The following is a 15586-nucleotide window of genomic DNA, read 5'->3' on the forward strand; positions in this document are numbered from 1 at the left end:
AGTAAATAATATTTTAACAAATTATTTTTAGGTCATTTTTTTGATAAATGTACATTTTATTTATGACAATATGATGGTTCATTATCTGACCATGACTTTCATGTACCTACATTATATACATACATTTTAAAATTGGCTATTTGAAACGTTTGAGTACTAAATGTTAATTCAGAAAATACGTATGGTCAAATATAACACTTATTTTAGTTACATTACACTAGTATTAAAAAAAGTTAATGATCGAATTACACTTAAGTAAAAAGTAGATAATGATCTAATTTCAGTATGGTGCAAAAAAGACATTTTAACAAATGGTATGCATTTGAAGGGGTCGGAGACCGCTCAAGAGACCTCCCCTCCCCCCAAACTCATGTTTCTAAAAAATTGTATTTTATTAAAAATAAAATTACTCAATAAAACATACCATAGGTACCATTAACTATTATAGACACATACAAGTACTTACCTACCTGTGTAGTTAGGGGTATGTATGTATTTATTATCTATACCCTGAAGTATAAATAAACTATAACAATAAAAAATACTATGGTGCAGGTATGATATTATTATGAATATAATGATTTAGCCGTTCTCTCTTAATAAAGTATCTGGAAACATTCCTAGATGGGATTAAATGTTTTGAAAAAACTAATTTCACTTATATTATGTAGAATTGTCATCAAGTATCGAAAAAATGATAAAAGCGATAACAGATTACACACACTTATGTTCATTTACTACTAACATATAGTAATAGTCAAAATGTTCATGTCAAATAAATTGCCTAAGTACTACTCCTAAAAATACGATCGCTGGAGCCCCTTAATCGATATTTGTTTTAGTTTCTAATTGGTTAATAGGTATAGTGTCGCGTGTGCGTTATTGATAGATTTTGGTAAAATCTGAAGGTATTTTTTGTTGTTCGTGATACATATTTTTTCGTGTTCGATTTATGTCACTATAATAATAACTGTACGAATTCTGCAGGAACGTCGACGAATTTCGGAAACGTAAACAATTATTTGCATTAGCCGTCTAAATGTTCTAAACGACATTTACGTACGACGCGCACTGATATAATATTACGCGGCTATCGAACACGCGCCGCGACGTTCGTAAAACACGAGACGAACACAATTTCCAACGGTTAAATTTCGTTTATTTTTCGAACACTAATCGCAACCGCTGTTACTGAACGAGCGCGCCGCCCGTCGTGGTCGTCATTCGTTTCGGATCACTCGAAGTTGTTCGGGCAATCGTCGTAGTCGTCCGGTCCCGACGCGAAATCACTCTCCGAACAAGACGTATGGTACCGATCCGAAACTCTGGAGTCGCCAAATCCAGTAGCTTGGCCGCTTCTCGACAACGACCAGGGGCCGATGACCGCCGAGCCCGGCATGCTCACGTCTTCGACGAGATCGTAAGCGGGCGGCCAGGCGTCGGCGGCCGCGTGTTCGTCGGGGCTACGGTTGAAGTCGTCCTGGAAGCTGAAGTCGTGGCTCGCGCCCAGCGTCATGCCGCCCTCGGGCGGATATCGATCGCTGCAGTTGTTCATCGCTAAATAATTGTCCGTCCGACGATCGTAGTTCACGTATTGGTCGGGAGCGCGACGCGCGGCTAACCGCATTTCGATCGAACTGTCGGCCGAAGTCAGCGTGGACAGCGAACCCGAACTGTCGTAGTCCCGGCGGAATCGGCCGGTCTGCATGATACTCGAGTTACATCGATCGGGTCCCGTCTCGGCGGACCAATCGCTCGGCGCCGCGGAACTGGCGTCCGATAGGTCAGCGTCGTCGTCGGCGCGAAAATCGTTGGCCGGCGACGGCGGTGCGCGCGTTATTACCGCGGGAAGGTCGTCGACCGTCCTCTCGGACGTCATAAACCGAGACCGGTCTTCTGTAATGCGCCTGTCCGAAAACGCGGAATAGCTGCTGACGTCTGGATCCCAGTCGGCGGCGGATGCGCAAACGTCGTCGGCGTTGGCCGCGGTCGACGGCGATGATGCCGGTGATGCCGGTGACGGCTGTGACGGCAGGGATTGTAGTGACGGCGGCGATTGTGGTGACGGCGGCGATTGTGGTGACGGCGGTGAATGTGGTGACGGCGGTGACGGCGTTGATGCCGGCAGCGGCGACGGCGGTGACGGCAGCGATTGTGGTGACGGCGGTAAATGTGGTGACGGCGGTGACGGCTGTGACGGCAGCGATTGTGGTGACGGCGGTGTATGTTTTATCGTTGGACGATCGTCGACCATCCTCTCGGGCGTCAGGAACCCGGACCGGTCTTCTGTAACGCGCCTGTCTGAAAACGCGGAAACGTCAAAACTGACGTCTGGATCACAGCCGGCGGCCGATGCGTCGAATCTGTTATCGTTGGGTTCTGCAGACTGACCACGAGTAGTGACACTCCTGTTCGAACACGTCAACTCCGAAATGTCGATCCGCGTTGGTGGTGGCTGTTGTTCCAGAATTGCTGAAAAACAAAATAAAACATTTTTGAACATCTCTACAAGTAACTAGCAAAATATTTTCAAATTTCATAACACACGTAACGAGTCGCCTGGTACGAACGAGTTATATGTAGTTGCTGAAACGTTGGCAAAAAAATAAAAGTAGCCCTTTTACTGATATTGAACTTTTTAAAAAATGCACGTTAGTCGAAGTGCACCGTATATGAAGTGTGTCTGGAAACAATTAAAACTATTTAAAGAATTCTGTCTTTCTGTCTGTCGACTCCGGACGTGCAGTGTGAGGCGAACTGAGGAATTGAGAAACAATTTATTTTCACAATTAAAAGATAATATCACACCGTCATTGGATTGTTTTTTGATAGTTTTTGACGAGAGCACAGATATTTCTAACACAAATCAAATTTTAATACTTATAAGTGATATAGGCGAGGAGTTTTATATTTATGAAGAGTTAGTACATATATGTTATATAAAAGGTACTAAAACAGGTGAAGATATATTCTGCCAACTGAAATATTACTTCACGGTGTTTCCAGGTAGTAGGTGTATTGCCGATTAGGTAAAAGACATATATAAAAAAAACTTTAACAAATATTACTACTGATGGAGGAAAAATATAAGTGGAATAAATAAAGGTTTTGTTGGGAGGACCAAGACTAAAATTATTGATAATAAATTAGAAATTTTATGGTTTTTTTATAGTACCATATACTAAGAGGAATAATTATGATGGAAAGTCTTGGCTTGCAAAAATGTCATGGATATACAATTGTATCACCAATAAACTATACACTAAAAAAATGGGCCGACTTATCGATAATTCCAACAATTTTCGAAAGAAATTAAAGTTGAATATGGTAATGTTATTTATTTGACGGAAGTTCGTTACTTAAAAAGGAGTTCAGCTTTAAAATATTTTAGGGAGGAAATAAATATATTTATGAAAAAAAAAGAAAAAATATTCCCCAATTATTATCTGATAACAAATGGTTACTTGACTTTGCTTTTTTAACTGATATAAGCACATTTTTAAATGGACTAAAAGTAAAATTACAAAGAAAAGAAAAATTACTACCAGATATATATTATGATATTAAATCATTTTCAGTAAGTTAAAATTATTTTACAAGCATATTGACTTCAAAATTAAATTATTTCTAGACCGGTTTGTAGTTGATATTGGTGACGTTGAAAGTTGTTTACTAATGGAAATTATTGAGTTGCAAAGTAACGAATGTCTTAAAATCGCTTTTCGTGACGGCTATAACTTAATTCTGTTTTATTCGAGTCTCCGTGAAACAAAATTTAACAAAATATTTTAATTTGCTAAAAAAATGTTGACCGTGTTTGAAATCACGAATATTTGCGAGCAAAGTTTTTCATTAACGAAATATTGAAAAAACAAACATGCTTGGCGATAGTCACTTAAACGGTGTATTGAGAATTTCTACATAGGAAATCAAACTTTTTATCAATAAACTTATTGATGCTATTCAAATTCAAAAATTACATTAACTTTTATTTATTTCAAATGGTCGAGCCCATATGTTATATTATATTATTATTATTCTAATTTTGTTTGTAGATACCTCGATAATTAATATATCAAACAGTGACGAACTTAAATAAATTCAATTTGATTTAATTATAATCTTTTGTTAAAATAAAATAAGGTGTATTCGAATTATGGGCCGTAAAAAAATGTATTTTTATTTTTTGGCCCTTGACACCAAAGAGGTTGCTGACCCCTGACATAGTGTACCGTCATGTGAAGTTTCACAGCTGTTTTTTGAAATCTGTTTTTTTTGTCTTAACTTGCAAGCACTTGGTTGCTGCTCATCTTTTTTTGACTGAAGGTTGGAATAATTAACTAGTGTTACACCAGTCATTTTAAAAATAAATTTTGCATCCGGAATTAGTGTAGTAGAGTACAGTTTTGGATCTAAAATCTTGTTACCAGGAAATATTTTACAAGACACTATTGCTAATGCAGCATCGTCGATTTGCTGTTGGTTGCACTGTTGGTTTGTTATATTTCTGAAAAACAAAAAATAAATATAAATTTCAAAATTAAAAAAAAAAAAAAAAGACAAGTGGGTATTACTCTACTGTAGGTACAGTAGTTGTAAAGTGGGTCATTGTGAAGGATGTCTTAAATTTGAATTCAATGATAACACCATTTTATACGTACACACAAAAAAAAAAAACAATTTTGAGCAGAAATTGATTATTTTTTGATATTGCTATTAAAGTAATTTTTTTTCTATTTATAACACAGTAGGATGAATTAGTTTTTCTCGTAAACATTGCATTTTAAAATGTTATCGTTCCAACGAATAATGTTTTTTAATTATAACAAAGTAATGATTATCGTTATTCATAGTTTAAATATGTGATTTCGTCCAAATTTTAATTTATAATGTCTATAAAAAATAATTATGATAACATATTTTTTTGAATTTATGACCTTGGTAATTACTTATTATTTATTAACATTGCAATAAATTGTCAAATCTGAATTATAACAATTGCACATTTTATAAATTTTTAACTGTAAAACAATTTTTAAATCTTTTCGTGAATTTTAGGTTAGGTTAGGTTAGTTTTTTTAATTTAGCTTAAACATTTATGAAAAAATATTGTAGACGATAAATTGTCCGTATTTTTTAATTGCTAAATAAACAACTAATGAGGAACCATGTACTAAATTTTTAAATATTTTTACTCAGTAAATAATTTTTTATCGATATTTATAAAAGAAAAACTAAAAAAATAGAGATTTTTAAATCTTTATAAATAGCTTAAAGGACATTAAAATGGATAAAAAATTAAATTATGTATAAAAAATGATCATATAAACTTCCGATGAACATTTCAAATATCTAGGGTAATTCATTTTTAAGTTTTATAAATAAATAAAAACGAATTTTAAACTACATATTATAAAAGTTGGGATTTGAAGCATTTTTCAACTACTTATTATGTATACATAATATATTAGTACATATAATAGCTACATATATATAAAAGAAAAATACATCATTCTTAAATCAGACGCTGAGCTCGGAATCTAATACTTATCTGGATTACTTACACATCAATTTCAATATAGCCTGGTGTTCGTTTGGGTCTATTAACTTCATTACTTAAAATACTATACGGATGCCAACTAAAAGAGGTTGCAACTACTTTTGATACTTGGTCAATTGGAATAATATCATCACATCTACAAAGAAAAAAACATTGAAATTTAAATACTTAATACATTATTTTAATTCGATTATAATTACTGGTTTCTGTGTTTACTGTTGAAATGTTTACTTCTGAAAAATTAAAATTTTTAGTTAGTTAACGAATTTATGTAGTGTAAAAATTTCAATAAAAGACATACTCGGTTAAAATTTGAAAGCGATTTAAGTATAGTTCCCATTGGTTATGATCAAAATTACTCGGCAATTTAATAGACGTTGGATTATACCACGTATAAATTGGGAAGTCCGACCTAACATAAAACGATTGCACAAAGTAAGGTGAAGTTTTAATTGTTGTATAAGAACGCATATCTGTAGCTACAGCTGCTGAACGTTTGTGTTTAATTTCTTTTCTGTTATCCTCGTTGGTTAACGGTTCATCAGTAATATTATTATCTTGTAAGAATTTAATCATATCCATCTATTTATGCATAATATATAGCAAATATTAAATTAATTGATTAAATAAATGAAAAAAGGTGAGCATTTTACTGTATTATCAGACATCAATTCTAAATCATTAAAATCATCGGGTGGAGGTTTTAAAAACATTTGAAATGATCGATCACTTCTTAATGATATAAATAAAATTTTTATGAGATGCATTTTTAAAGCTGTATTTTCATTATCTAATCGAGTTAACCACGAAGAATAATTCAATTTATCTAGAGAAAAACATATTACATATTTACTATATTTTCAATGTAGATACTTCTTATATTAATACTATTTTTCTTTACAATACCTGTTTCATTATCTAGCCTCATTATAGATAGATGGTTAATTTGTCGGTAAAAATCATACTTAGTCGCATCATCTGTCTGTTGCTTTATGTTTGTCCTTTTTATAATTCTTGGTGAACATTCAGTACGAGTTTTCATTTTAAAATTAAATTGAAATTGAAATTTATTAATTTATGAAATAAAATGAATAGAATAGATTTGTTGTATTTATGTTCTTGAGCTATTTGTTGTTTTTTTTATTAGTAGCCACGAGTAATTTTGAAAAAAAAATACGTTAAATAAGAAACATATAAATTGTATAAATATGAGCTATGTGCCTACGAACTCAATGAAACTAGTAAAATATTCATGTTTATTATATTCTGTGGCAAGATAATATAACATTTTGAGAACTATAGTCCAAGATTTTTTTGTGTCAGTGCCAGATATTTAGTTGTGTTAAAAAACATGAATATATAGTTTAAATAAGAGATATTAATTGCTATGATAATTGATATGAAACTAGGTGATGGTTTTTCATCAATATGGCCCAGATAAGTTACTCTGTATACCTACTGGATCCTATCCTCACTATGTTCTTATTCTATGAAAATATTTTAATTAAAATTAACCAAAAAATGATTAGGAGGTTAACTTTATTTTTAAAATAATTTGTTTTTACCTTATCTTTTTTTTTAAATATTATACAATTGATTTGGGAATGGGAAAAAAGCATTATGTATATAACATTTATTTTTGATGTATCATAATTAGGGCTTGTAAGTTCATTTACTTATAAGTTATAACTGTCAAAACATGTATAGGAAAAACATGCACAATTTAATTAATATGATATATGTTGTATTTACTTCAAAAATTAAAATTTACAACTAGGAATTAAGGTGTAATTAAATTTAGCCAGAAGTTTAATGTGCTTATCGCCTATCAGGATATAAATTACTAATTACATAATATTAAATTATGTACTACTTATAATTTTAAACAGGTTTATTTCATTTGGCAATATTTTCATGAAATATTAATAAAATAAATAAATCATAAGTAAATACAATAAAATGCAATTTTATTTTAAAATATGCATATTTATGTAAAAACATCAAAATAAAAATATGCAAATTAGAGATTATTTTGAACTTGTTAGGTTGCAATTCAAATTTGTTTTGCTCATCCAGCGACTTTTTGATGCATTCAGTAAAAATATGCAAATACAAGAACTTCCTGGCCCTAGTCATAAGGAATACGTACGCTGAATATGGTTAGTTAATAACAATTTGTCTGTTAGTATCGCATTATATATTTTCGTCTAACGTTAATATAGTTATTATAATATTCTATAATAAATACATTTTTTTGCTGTGAAAATTAAATTAAAAATACTTTATTTAATAATTTTTGAATTTTTAGTAAAAAATAAAATATTTTTAAGGGCATAAATGCATACATATTTTAAGGTTATTTAAAGCATGAAATCCCTAAAACCTCTATTTATTATATACCTATTCAATTAATCAAAGAAATAAATTAACTTGATTAAGTTTTAACAATTTAATAAGATTATCTTATAACATAAACAATATGCTTATATAAATGTGTTTATGTATGTATTCTATGTATAGTAGCCAGTAGGTACACAATGTTTTATTATTTTTTAATTTCTGTTTGTATTATTTATTATTATTTATTTTACTACTTTAATTAAAATTAAATACCTACCATAAAAAAAAAAAAAATTATACTTATTATGACCTTTTAAATTTGGAATAAATTCTTCGGCATAAGAGATTTATATAATTTAAGTATTGAATATTCTAAGAATAATGGCGGGATAAACGAACATCAGCGCAACTGTCTTGTAAATATCGGGCCAAAAATAGAAAAAGTGCGCTATCTTGTTGCAGCCGTTTATTACAAGTAACACCTGTTACATATAGTTTAAAAATATCAATAATTTAATAATTTGAAATTTCCTAAAATTCATAATTTCATTTAAACATATGATTTCTATTGTAATTAATTATAAATTATATTATATACGATAAGGGGGAATAGAGTATAATTTCATGTATTCTTTTATTCCTTAAAAACAATAACTAATTTGAGATAAATATTTTTAGTTATAGAATAGTTAAATATTCAAGAGAGATAAATCCTAACAAAATTATGAATTGTTGGTAAATATCTGTTAAATTCGTTTAAAAATGTTGGTAAATAACAGTTTATTATCACTAGTTAGACTGTTCCATAATCGTATAATACTTTTGTAAATATGTAATGGTAAATAATTGGATAGTATTTTTGCAAGTAAAAAAAATAATCCTTTTCACACATATTATAATATAAATAAGTTTTCGACGTTATAAATATATATGTATATGTAAATGAGACAAGAAATATAATCGTGTTTAGTTATAGTTAGTAGCAAAGCTGAATTTTGGGGAGAATAGGGGGTCTCGGGCCACTACAAAATGAGCGTCTTCACAAAGTGATTTTTTTATTAACGTCCAATTATAATGAACAATATAGGAAATGTTTTATATAGTTTTATTGACAAAAAGGGAACATCTCCAGAAATTCGAAATTCAAAATTTTACAGGAGAGACAAAAAACTTGTTTTGGTAATAACGATCAGATTTTTAAAGGATTTAATGTTTACGTCAATATTTTAACTATAGTAATAGTATCTTATACACCTGTAAAATAGTGAACAGTTTTACCAGAATTTTTAATGTAATAAAATAAAAAATAAGAAATGGACATAAAATGGAAAAAGATATTTTCAAATAATCTACAGTGTATTTTTTTTAATATAAAAATAGCGTTGCATGTATGTATTTGACCTTTATAGAAGAACGATCATTTTTTTAAATGAAATTAATAAAAAACATATTACGAACTTTGATGACACAAAGTTGATTATCAGGCCTTGCACTTACAAGTATTGAAAGAGACATAGATATATAGATCATTAGATTTATCTCAAGTGGTTGGAAAATTTGTAGCAACAAAATCTCAAAAGTTTTTGTATAAACTAAATATATAATTTAGTAAAATTAACTGTTGTTATTTTATTTTATTATTTATTTTTTATGTTGATTATTTTAAGATAATTAAATGTTTTCAACCATACTTTTGATTAAAGTATTTTTTTGCACTCAATTTTAATACATATATTCGAAAAAGTAATAACCATTACTTAGGATCTAAGGATTGATCAAAATCTCCACACTTCTTAAACCGGCCCAGGTTAGCGGCGACTAGAGTAAAGTAATGAATTGGAACCTAAGCGATAAATTTGCAAATCATAAAGTGCGGAATACAGCCATTTTTAGGAAAGTTAAAAAAAAACATGAAATTAACAGAATATTAAATTGTTTTCAATACTCAAAAAATAAACTTTATGTTCATAACAATATAATGGATATAATATTTAAAATCGTGCTGTAAGAAATATTATATTATTAACTATTAATAATATGAGTCTGGAGCGGTTAGTACTCATATAATCTTAACCGAATTATAGTATACCAGTTTACTAACAAAATAAACTTACTTTTTAACACTCAAATTGTATCATTAACTTTTGATATTGATCTATTTATACGAAGGGCACTGAGAAGCCAAATACTAATACGATTACAAATGAACAATCCAATTTGCAATGTAGAACATCGTTGTAAATTACCCCCCGAAATACACTCCTTTCTTTCTTTTCATACGGGAGTCACGTATATGATGAATATTTTAATAGAAATGTTGTTATAGTGGAAACATTGTTTGTTTTATAAGAATAAATAAACAAAAACTTGAAGATAATAATAATATAATAAGAAATAATGATTGTATGCGTACAAACGATTCAAATTGTTGGATATGAATTTTTATTAATCACTTAAATGTTTATTTATTTCAGATTTGGTGGTTTATATTTTTATTAAAGGGATTGGTTGCATTACCAATATGTACCAATCAAACAAGTATTAAAGACTATGCGGTATTAAGTGCACTTTTACCATTGCATTCCGGCGACGACTGTTCTGAGACACAAATTAGAGGTTTACAACAGTTGGCTGCTTTGGAGTACGGACTCAGTAAAGTAAATGCAGATCTTAGTAAATATGGAAACTTAAAAATCAGTGAGTAAAATTATTGATAAGTATTATTAATTTGTTTTTTAAATATTTGAATTGTTAGACTTACAGATTTTGGACACTTGTTCTAATTCAAATAGAGCTGTAAAAGCCACTATGAAAGGATTGGTTTCTGTTGACGATCAAACATGCATTAAATCTCCATTATTTTTAGGTTTGATACTAACATGTCATTTTACTTTAGAACAGTGATGTTATTTGGTTAAGGCAGATCTATAGTGATTAACGATCAAAACAAGTGGTTTTCAAGATAATAACTACTTACATAATTATCGGATCTGCCATTATTTTCCCTATATATTTTAGAAAATCTCGAAATGACATTACTATTCTATACAGGACTATCTTACATTACGATTCTATACAATACCAAAACATTATATTAAATTTAATAATTTAGGATACATAGGACCAGACGATTTAGAATCATTTATTAATGTACATAAAATAACATTTTTACTAAACAAAACTCATGTTTTGCCATACAAAATTGACCTGAAAGAAAAACCTGCAAATGTTTTTTTTATTGGAGCAGACCAGACTGGAATTAGAGCAAAAGTAATAAAAATATCATATATTTTGTTTAGAATATTATAAAATAAATATTAATATTGGTCGAATTAATTTGTTTTAATAAACAGGCCATTCTTACAATGTTAAGTAATTTAGGATGGGAAAATTATGTATCAGTAATAGAAGATTCCATTCAAACTACTAATTTATTAGATATACTTGTGGATTTGTCAGATGGAAAAATCTGTCCAGTAGGAAAACCAATTATGTTACCTAAATCGGAAAATGGGTATACTACAATTTACAAAGAAATAGTTGAAAGTATGATTTTTGTAATATTGTAGTTTTTAATAGATTTTAGATACGCACATAAAAATGTGAACGTATAAATATAATAATATAATCAACAATTCTAAAATGTTTTTCAAGCTTTTAATAGTTAGTAGTTTTTTATTTTCATAATGAAAACAAACCGAGTTAAATATACGGTTAGAGAAGGAATTAGTGAAAAAAACAATTTTATCACAAAAATTTATAATATTAGCATTTTTAATTTCCATAATCAAGAAATCATTATATAGTAAATATATTGATTATAATATAATATTATAAAATTTTAACTAGCTACAATAAAAATATCTAAAATTATTAGTAATTACCTACTTGTAAATATAATTTTTTTTTCGTATTTTATACATTATTAAATTGTCATTAATTTAACAATATAATAATTTTTTTACCTAAAACATTTTAAAAATATGAAACTTATAATTTTAGTTTTTTTATCTACTAAGTATTCTTTAGGTCATACATTTATGAAAACAATTTTTTATTGATCCCTTATAATTTTGCTATCTATATTCATTAAATAGTGGTTATATACAATAAGTATATCTGTACTAAATATTTAGGTCAAGTTCATTCATCAGTTGATGGTATACTTATACTTGTTGAAAAGCCAGAAGCTCTAAAGCCTTTGTTGAAGATCCTATCAAACAGTGCTAATTCTCAAAAATGTCCATTTGTCATTTATATAATTTCTGTTGGTTTAAAGTTATGGGATTTTCCAAGGTCCGATTCAATGAAAATTATATTTATGCAAGAAGCCACGTAAGTACTTTTATTTTACATACTTATTTGTATATAAAAAAAAAAGAATAAATAATTAAAAAAAATACTGTATTGTGATTAATATTTTTTTATATTAGATTAATTAGTATATATCATATATAAATATGTATATATAATCTACTAGTCGAATTACTCGGTCTTGCCCTGAAGGAATTTGACTGTTTTATAAAAAAATTTGAGGTTGAAAAACTTGATTTATATGACAAAGTTTTGTATTTTTTTATTTTGTGTATAAGTATAAAACTAAATTTCTGCGCAATTTTCTTAATTTTTTTTCTTCTATAAAAATCTTCTCCTGACAATAACAAACACAATAAAAAAATAATTAGCGAAATCGATCCAGCCGTTCACAGGTGATGCCATGTCCACGGGAAATAGAGATTCATTTTTATGCACATAGATTTTATATTATTGTATTATTTTGGGCATTTTTACTTTTTAGTATATGTAAATTATATTAATCATTAATTATTTACAGAGAATTTGCAGTGAAAAATGATATCAAACAGTATTTTAACGACTCTTTGTTAATTAATTACCACGAACAAACCAGAACATATAAAAGAAGTTGCATTCATAATTTAATGTGTTTAGTATGAAAAATAATTCAAAATTATATACTTCAAGTTGATTAAAAAATATATAATTTTAGGATTCACTTGAAGATGAATTGGATTCAACTGTTATCCCAATAACATATGCAGTGCATTTATTCGCAAATGCATTGAAAATGTCATTAGACCAAAAGTGTAAGTATAATTTAGATTCTTCAGGGATTTGCCGCAATCTTCAATCAATGCCATCGACGGAATGGGCATCACTATTAAGGACACAATCGATAATAATGAATGGACCAGAAGGACCAAAAAGAGTTAGATTTCAAATGGAAATACCACATCATGTCAGTACATATATGTGGAACACGGTCACAAGACAGTTTGATTTGGTAATACAAGTGCCATTAATATAAAAAACAATATTTTACTATTTCGTTAAAAATGAATTAGAAATAATTATTACAGATCGCTACAATAACAAATGGTGATAGATTGAGTTTCATGAAAAATGTGTTTTTACCGGCCTCAATACGTTCAAATAGATCTAACCGTTCGGCCTTTTGTCAATTACAGAAGATCAAACAAACCAAAACTGCTACAACCACATCGGTAGAAGATGCAACTGATGTAAAAGAAGATGACTGGTCTCCAATATGGCAGTTTTTACCCAGCGTAGAAAAAAATCTAAACACAAAATCTACTTACCGAGGAATGGTTGTAATGTTGTGTATAGGTTTTGGTTTCCTTATATTTATGATAGTGACCATGCGCATACTATATAACATTTTCAAGTTCAAACAAGGCAATGACGAATCATCCAATAGGAGAAGGAATAAGGCGGCGAAGGTACAAAAACCTAGAAGAACGAGTTCTGTAACAAGTAGACGATTAAGCAGAGTCAGTTCAATTATAAGTACACGATCACGTTAAGATAATGCATTTGTTATAATATAATACCTATTCTTTATTATGCGTATTTATATATGTATATTTATTTATTAAATAATATGAATATTATGCATTAATTATTAAATATAAGTAAGTACCAGTAGTTTATACAGAAATTTTACTATAATTAGCTTAATATTATTTAAAAACTTTAACACTCTTAATCTCAATATATTAATTTAATATGTGAAATGTAGTCAAAACCATAGTTTGGATATTGACTTGGTTTATTATTAAATTTGCAGTAATATGGTTAAGCAATAACTTATTTTTATTTGATGTATAGGTAAAATTCTGTAATACTTAAATTTATACTATATCTATGCCCTATAGATTAAATAGTAACTTAACATGAGAGTACTTTCTACATTAAATTTACTAGAAATAGATTCTTAGACTTCTATTTAACTATAAGAAAAGAATTTATCTACCTATACACATGTATTAAGTTATTATTTCCTGGAATCCTTGGAGCCATAAAATAATATACTTGGTTTAAAGTGAGCACCTACAGAAGAAAAATATCAAGCATTCATACAAGGACGAAAACGTTATTCAGTAGGAGAATTTGAAATTGCTGACATACGAAGTAGGATCTTTATTTCTGAAAAAACATGTTGATTTATATCGATTAGTGTAGAGTAGCCGGGAGGAATTTTGAAAGCAAATTGACCTCGGTTTGATGGAAAGTCATGTTGCAGATTTCCTAGTTTACATTTTTTGTTATACCATTTTATGGTGGGTACTTACGTGAAGCTTCAAGATTAGTGTTTGATAAATATGTTTTATTAAATATATTAATTACCCGGGGCATCGAAAACTGATTTATAAATGTAAATTGCTTGATAACTAACAATAAAGAGACAAAAGTAATGTATAATGTTTACAATATAATTCTGGTAATACAAAATACTTTGAACGCATAGCCTTAAATTTTGATTTATATTTTTCACCACATAAAATATTCGTTTACTCAATTTTGAAAAATTAAAATTTTTAACCTTTTTTTATGCATGCGCAGCAAACAAAATTTTTTTTTAAATCAGAACTTCAAACTTTGTACACATGTTCTAATCTATTTGAATAACATTACTTTTTTTTTAAAACTAACTTATACATTTTTTTCTATCTTAAGCATTGATTGATAGAAAGTAATTTATAGTTGCAAATTATACGTGTATTTATCATGTTTTTAACAGTCTACTTACAATTTTACGAATTTCATGCAATTTTATATGATTTTCGGAATTAAACTAGCTCTAAATAATTTTTAAGGTAGAATACAATTATTAAAAAAAAAAAAAAATAGTTCATACTTAAAAAGAGAAGAGATAAAATTAAAATTTAAAACAATTAGCGGAAGCGAGTTAAAGTAAGTAAATAGTTTGAATTTTTCAAAATTTACTAATTTGATAATAATATAAATTTTAAAGACATACATTTAAATTATTTAAGTTACCTTTATAATTGAATATACCGTATAATAACTATATGCATATAAATAATCAACTTTACTTTTTGTTTTAGTCTACGAGCGTTAAACATTTTTTTTTTTTTTTAAACGGAACTCGAGTATAATCTAATAACTAGTTGGTTATCACAGCTGATCTAATAAATAATTATTAACTTAATATTGCGATCCATTAAGATATTTAACTTAACTATTTAGTAATTACTATTAATAGTTGAATTACACAAAACTATATTTTAGATATTAAAACAATTATGAAGTACAATTTACCACGGTCCATGACATGATATACTGATTCATATCACATATTGTATTAAATTTATTTATTTAATAGTGTGTACTCATTATTATATA

The 15586-nt window shown here is 28.6% G+C and overlaps 2 protein-coding genes across 2 annotated transcripts; one reads left to right on the plus strand and one right to left on the minus strand.

Annotated features, from left to right (window-relative positions):
• Positions 1-40: 40 nt before the first annotated feature.
• LOC112602727 lies at positions 41-6602 on the minus strand. The gene is made up of 7 exons (XM_025350962.1): positions 6467-6602; positions 6214-6386; positions 5862-6142; positions 5761-5793; positions 5565-5696; positions 4233-4507; positions 41-2472 (listed from the first exon to the last, which is right to left on the minus strand). The coding sequence occupies exons 1-7, from the start codon at positions 6600-6602 to the stop codon at positions 1235-1237; spliced, it is 2268 nt and encodes a 755-aa protein (XP_025206747.1). The 3' UTR covers positions 41-1234.
• A 3664-nt stretch (positions 6603-10266) lies between these two features.
• On the plus strand, positions 10267-13789 carry LOC112602728. The gene is made up of 9 exons (XM_025350963.1): positions 10267-10303; positions 10375-10597; positions 10656-10766; positions 11013-11170; positions 11254-11446; positions 12037-12235; positions 12735-12849; positions 12909-13202; positions 13279-13789. Exons 1-9 carry the CDS (start codon positions 10298-10300, stop codon positions 13741-13743), a joined length of 1764 nt encoding a protein of 587 aa, XP_025206748.1. The 5' UTR covers positions 10267-10297; the 3' UTR covers positions 13744-13789.
• Positions 13790-15586: the final 1797 nt, after the last annotated feature.

This window comes from Melanaphis sacchari, unplaced genomic scaffold (genome assembly GCF_002803265.2).
Source record: "Melanaphis sacchari strain LSU unplaced genomic scaffold, SCAv2.0 Contig8_pilon_pilon, whole genome shotgun sequence".
Taxonomy (NCBI): Eukaryota; Metazoa; Arthropoda; class Insecta; order Hemiptera; family Aphididae; genus Melanaphis; species Melanaphis sacchari.

Coding starts and splice junctions, on each gene's coding strand:
- LOC112602728 (XM_025350963.1), top strand. Junction 10,598..10,655: donor ATATGGAAACTTAAAAATCA/GTGAGTAAAATT, acceptor TTGAATTGTTAG/ACTTACAGATTTTGGACACT. Junction 11,171..11,253: donor AGACTGGAATTAGAGCAAAA/GTAATAAAAATA, acceptor TTTAATAAACAG/GCCATTCTTACAATGTTAAG.
- LOC112602727 (XM_025350962.1), bottom strand. CDS start 6,602: ATGAAAACTCGTACTGAATGTTCACCAAGAATTATAAAAAGGACAAAC. Junction 6,143..6,213: donor AATTGATGTCTGATAATACA/GTAAAATGCTCA, acceptor ATGCATAAATAG/ATGGATATGATTAAATTCTT. Junction 5,794..5,861: donor CGCTTTCAAATTTTAACCGA/GTATGTCTTTTA, acceptor TTAATTTTTCAG/AAGTAAACATTTCAACAGTA.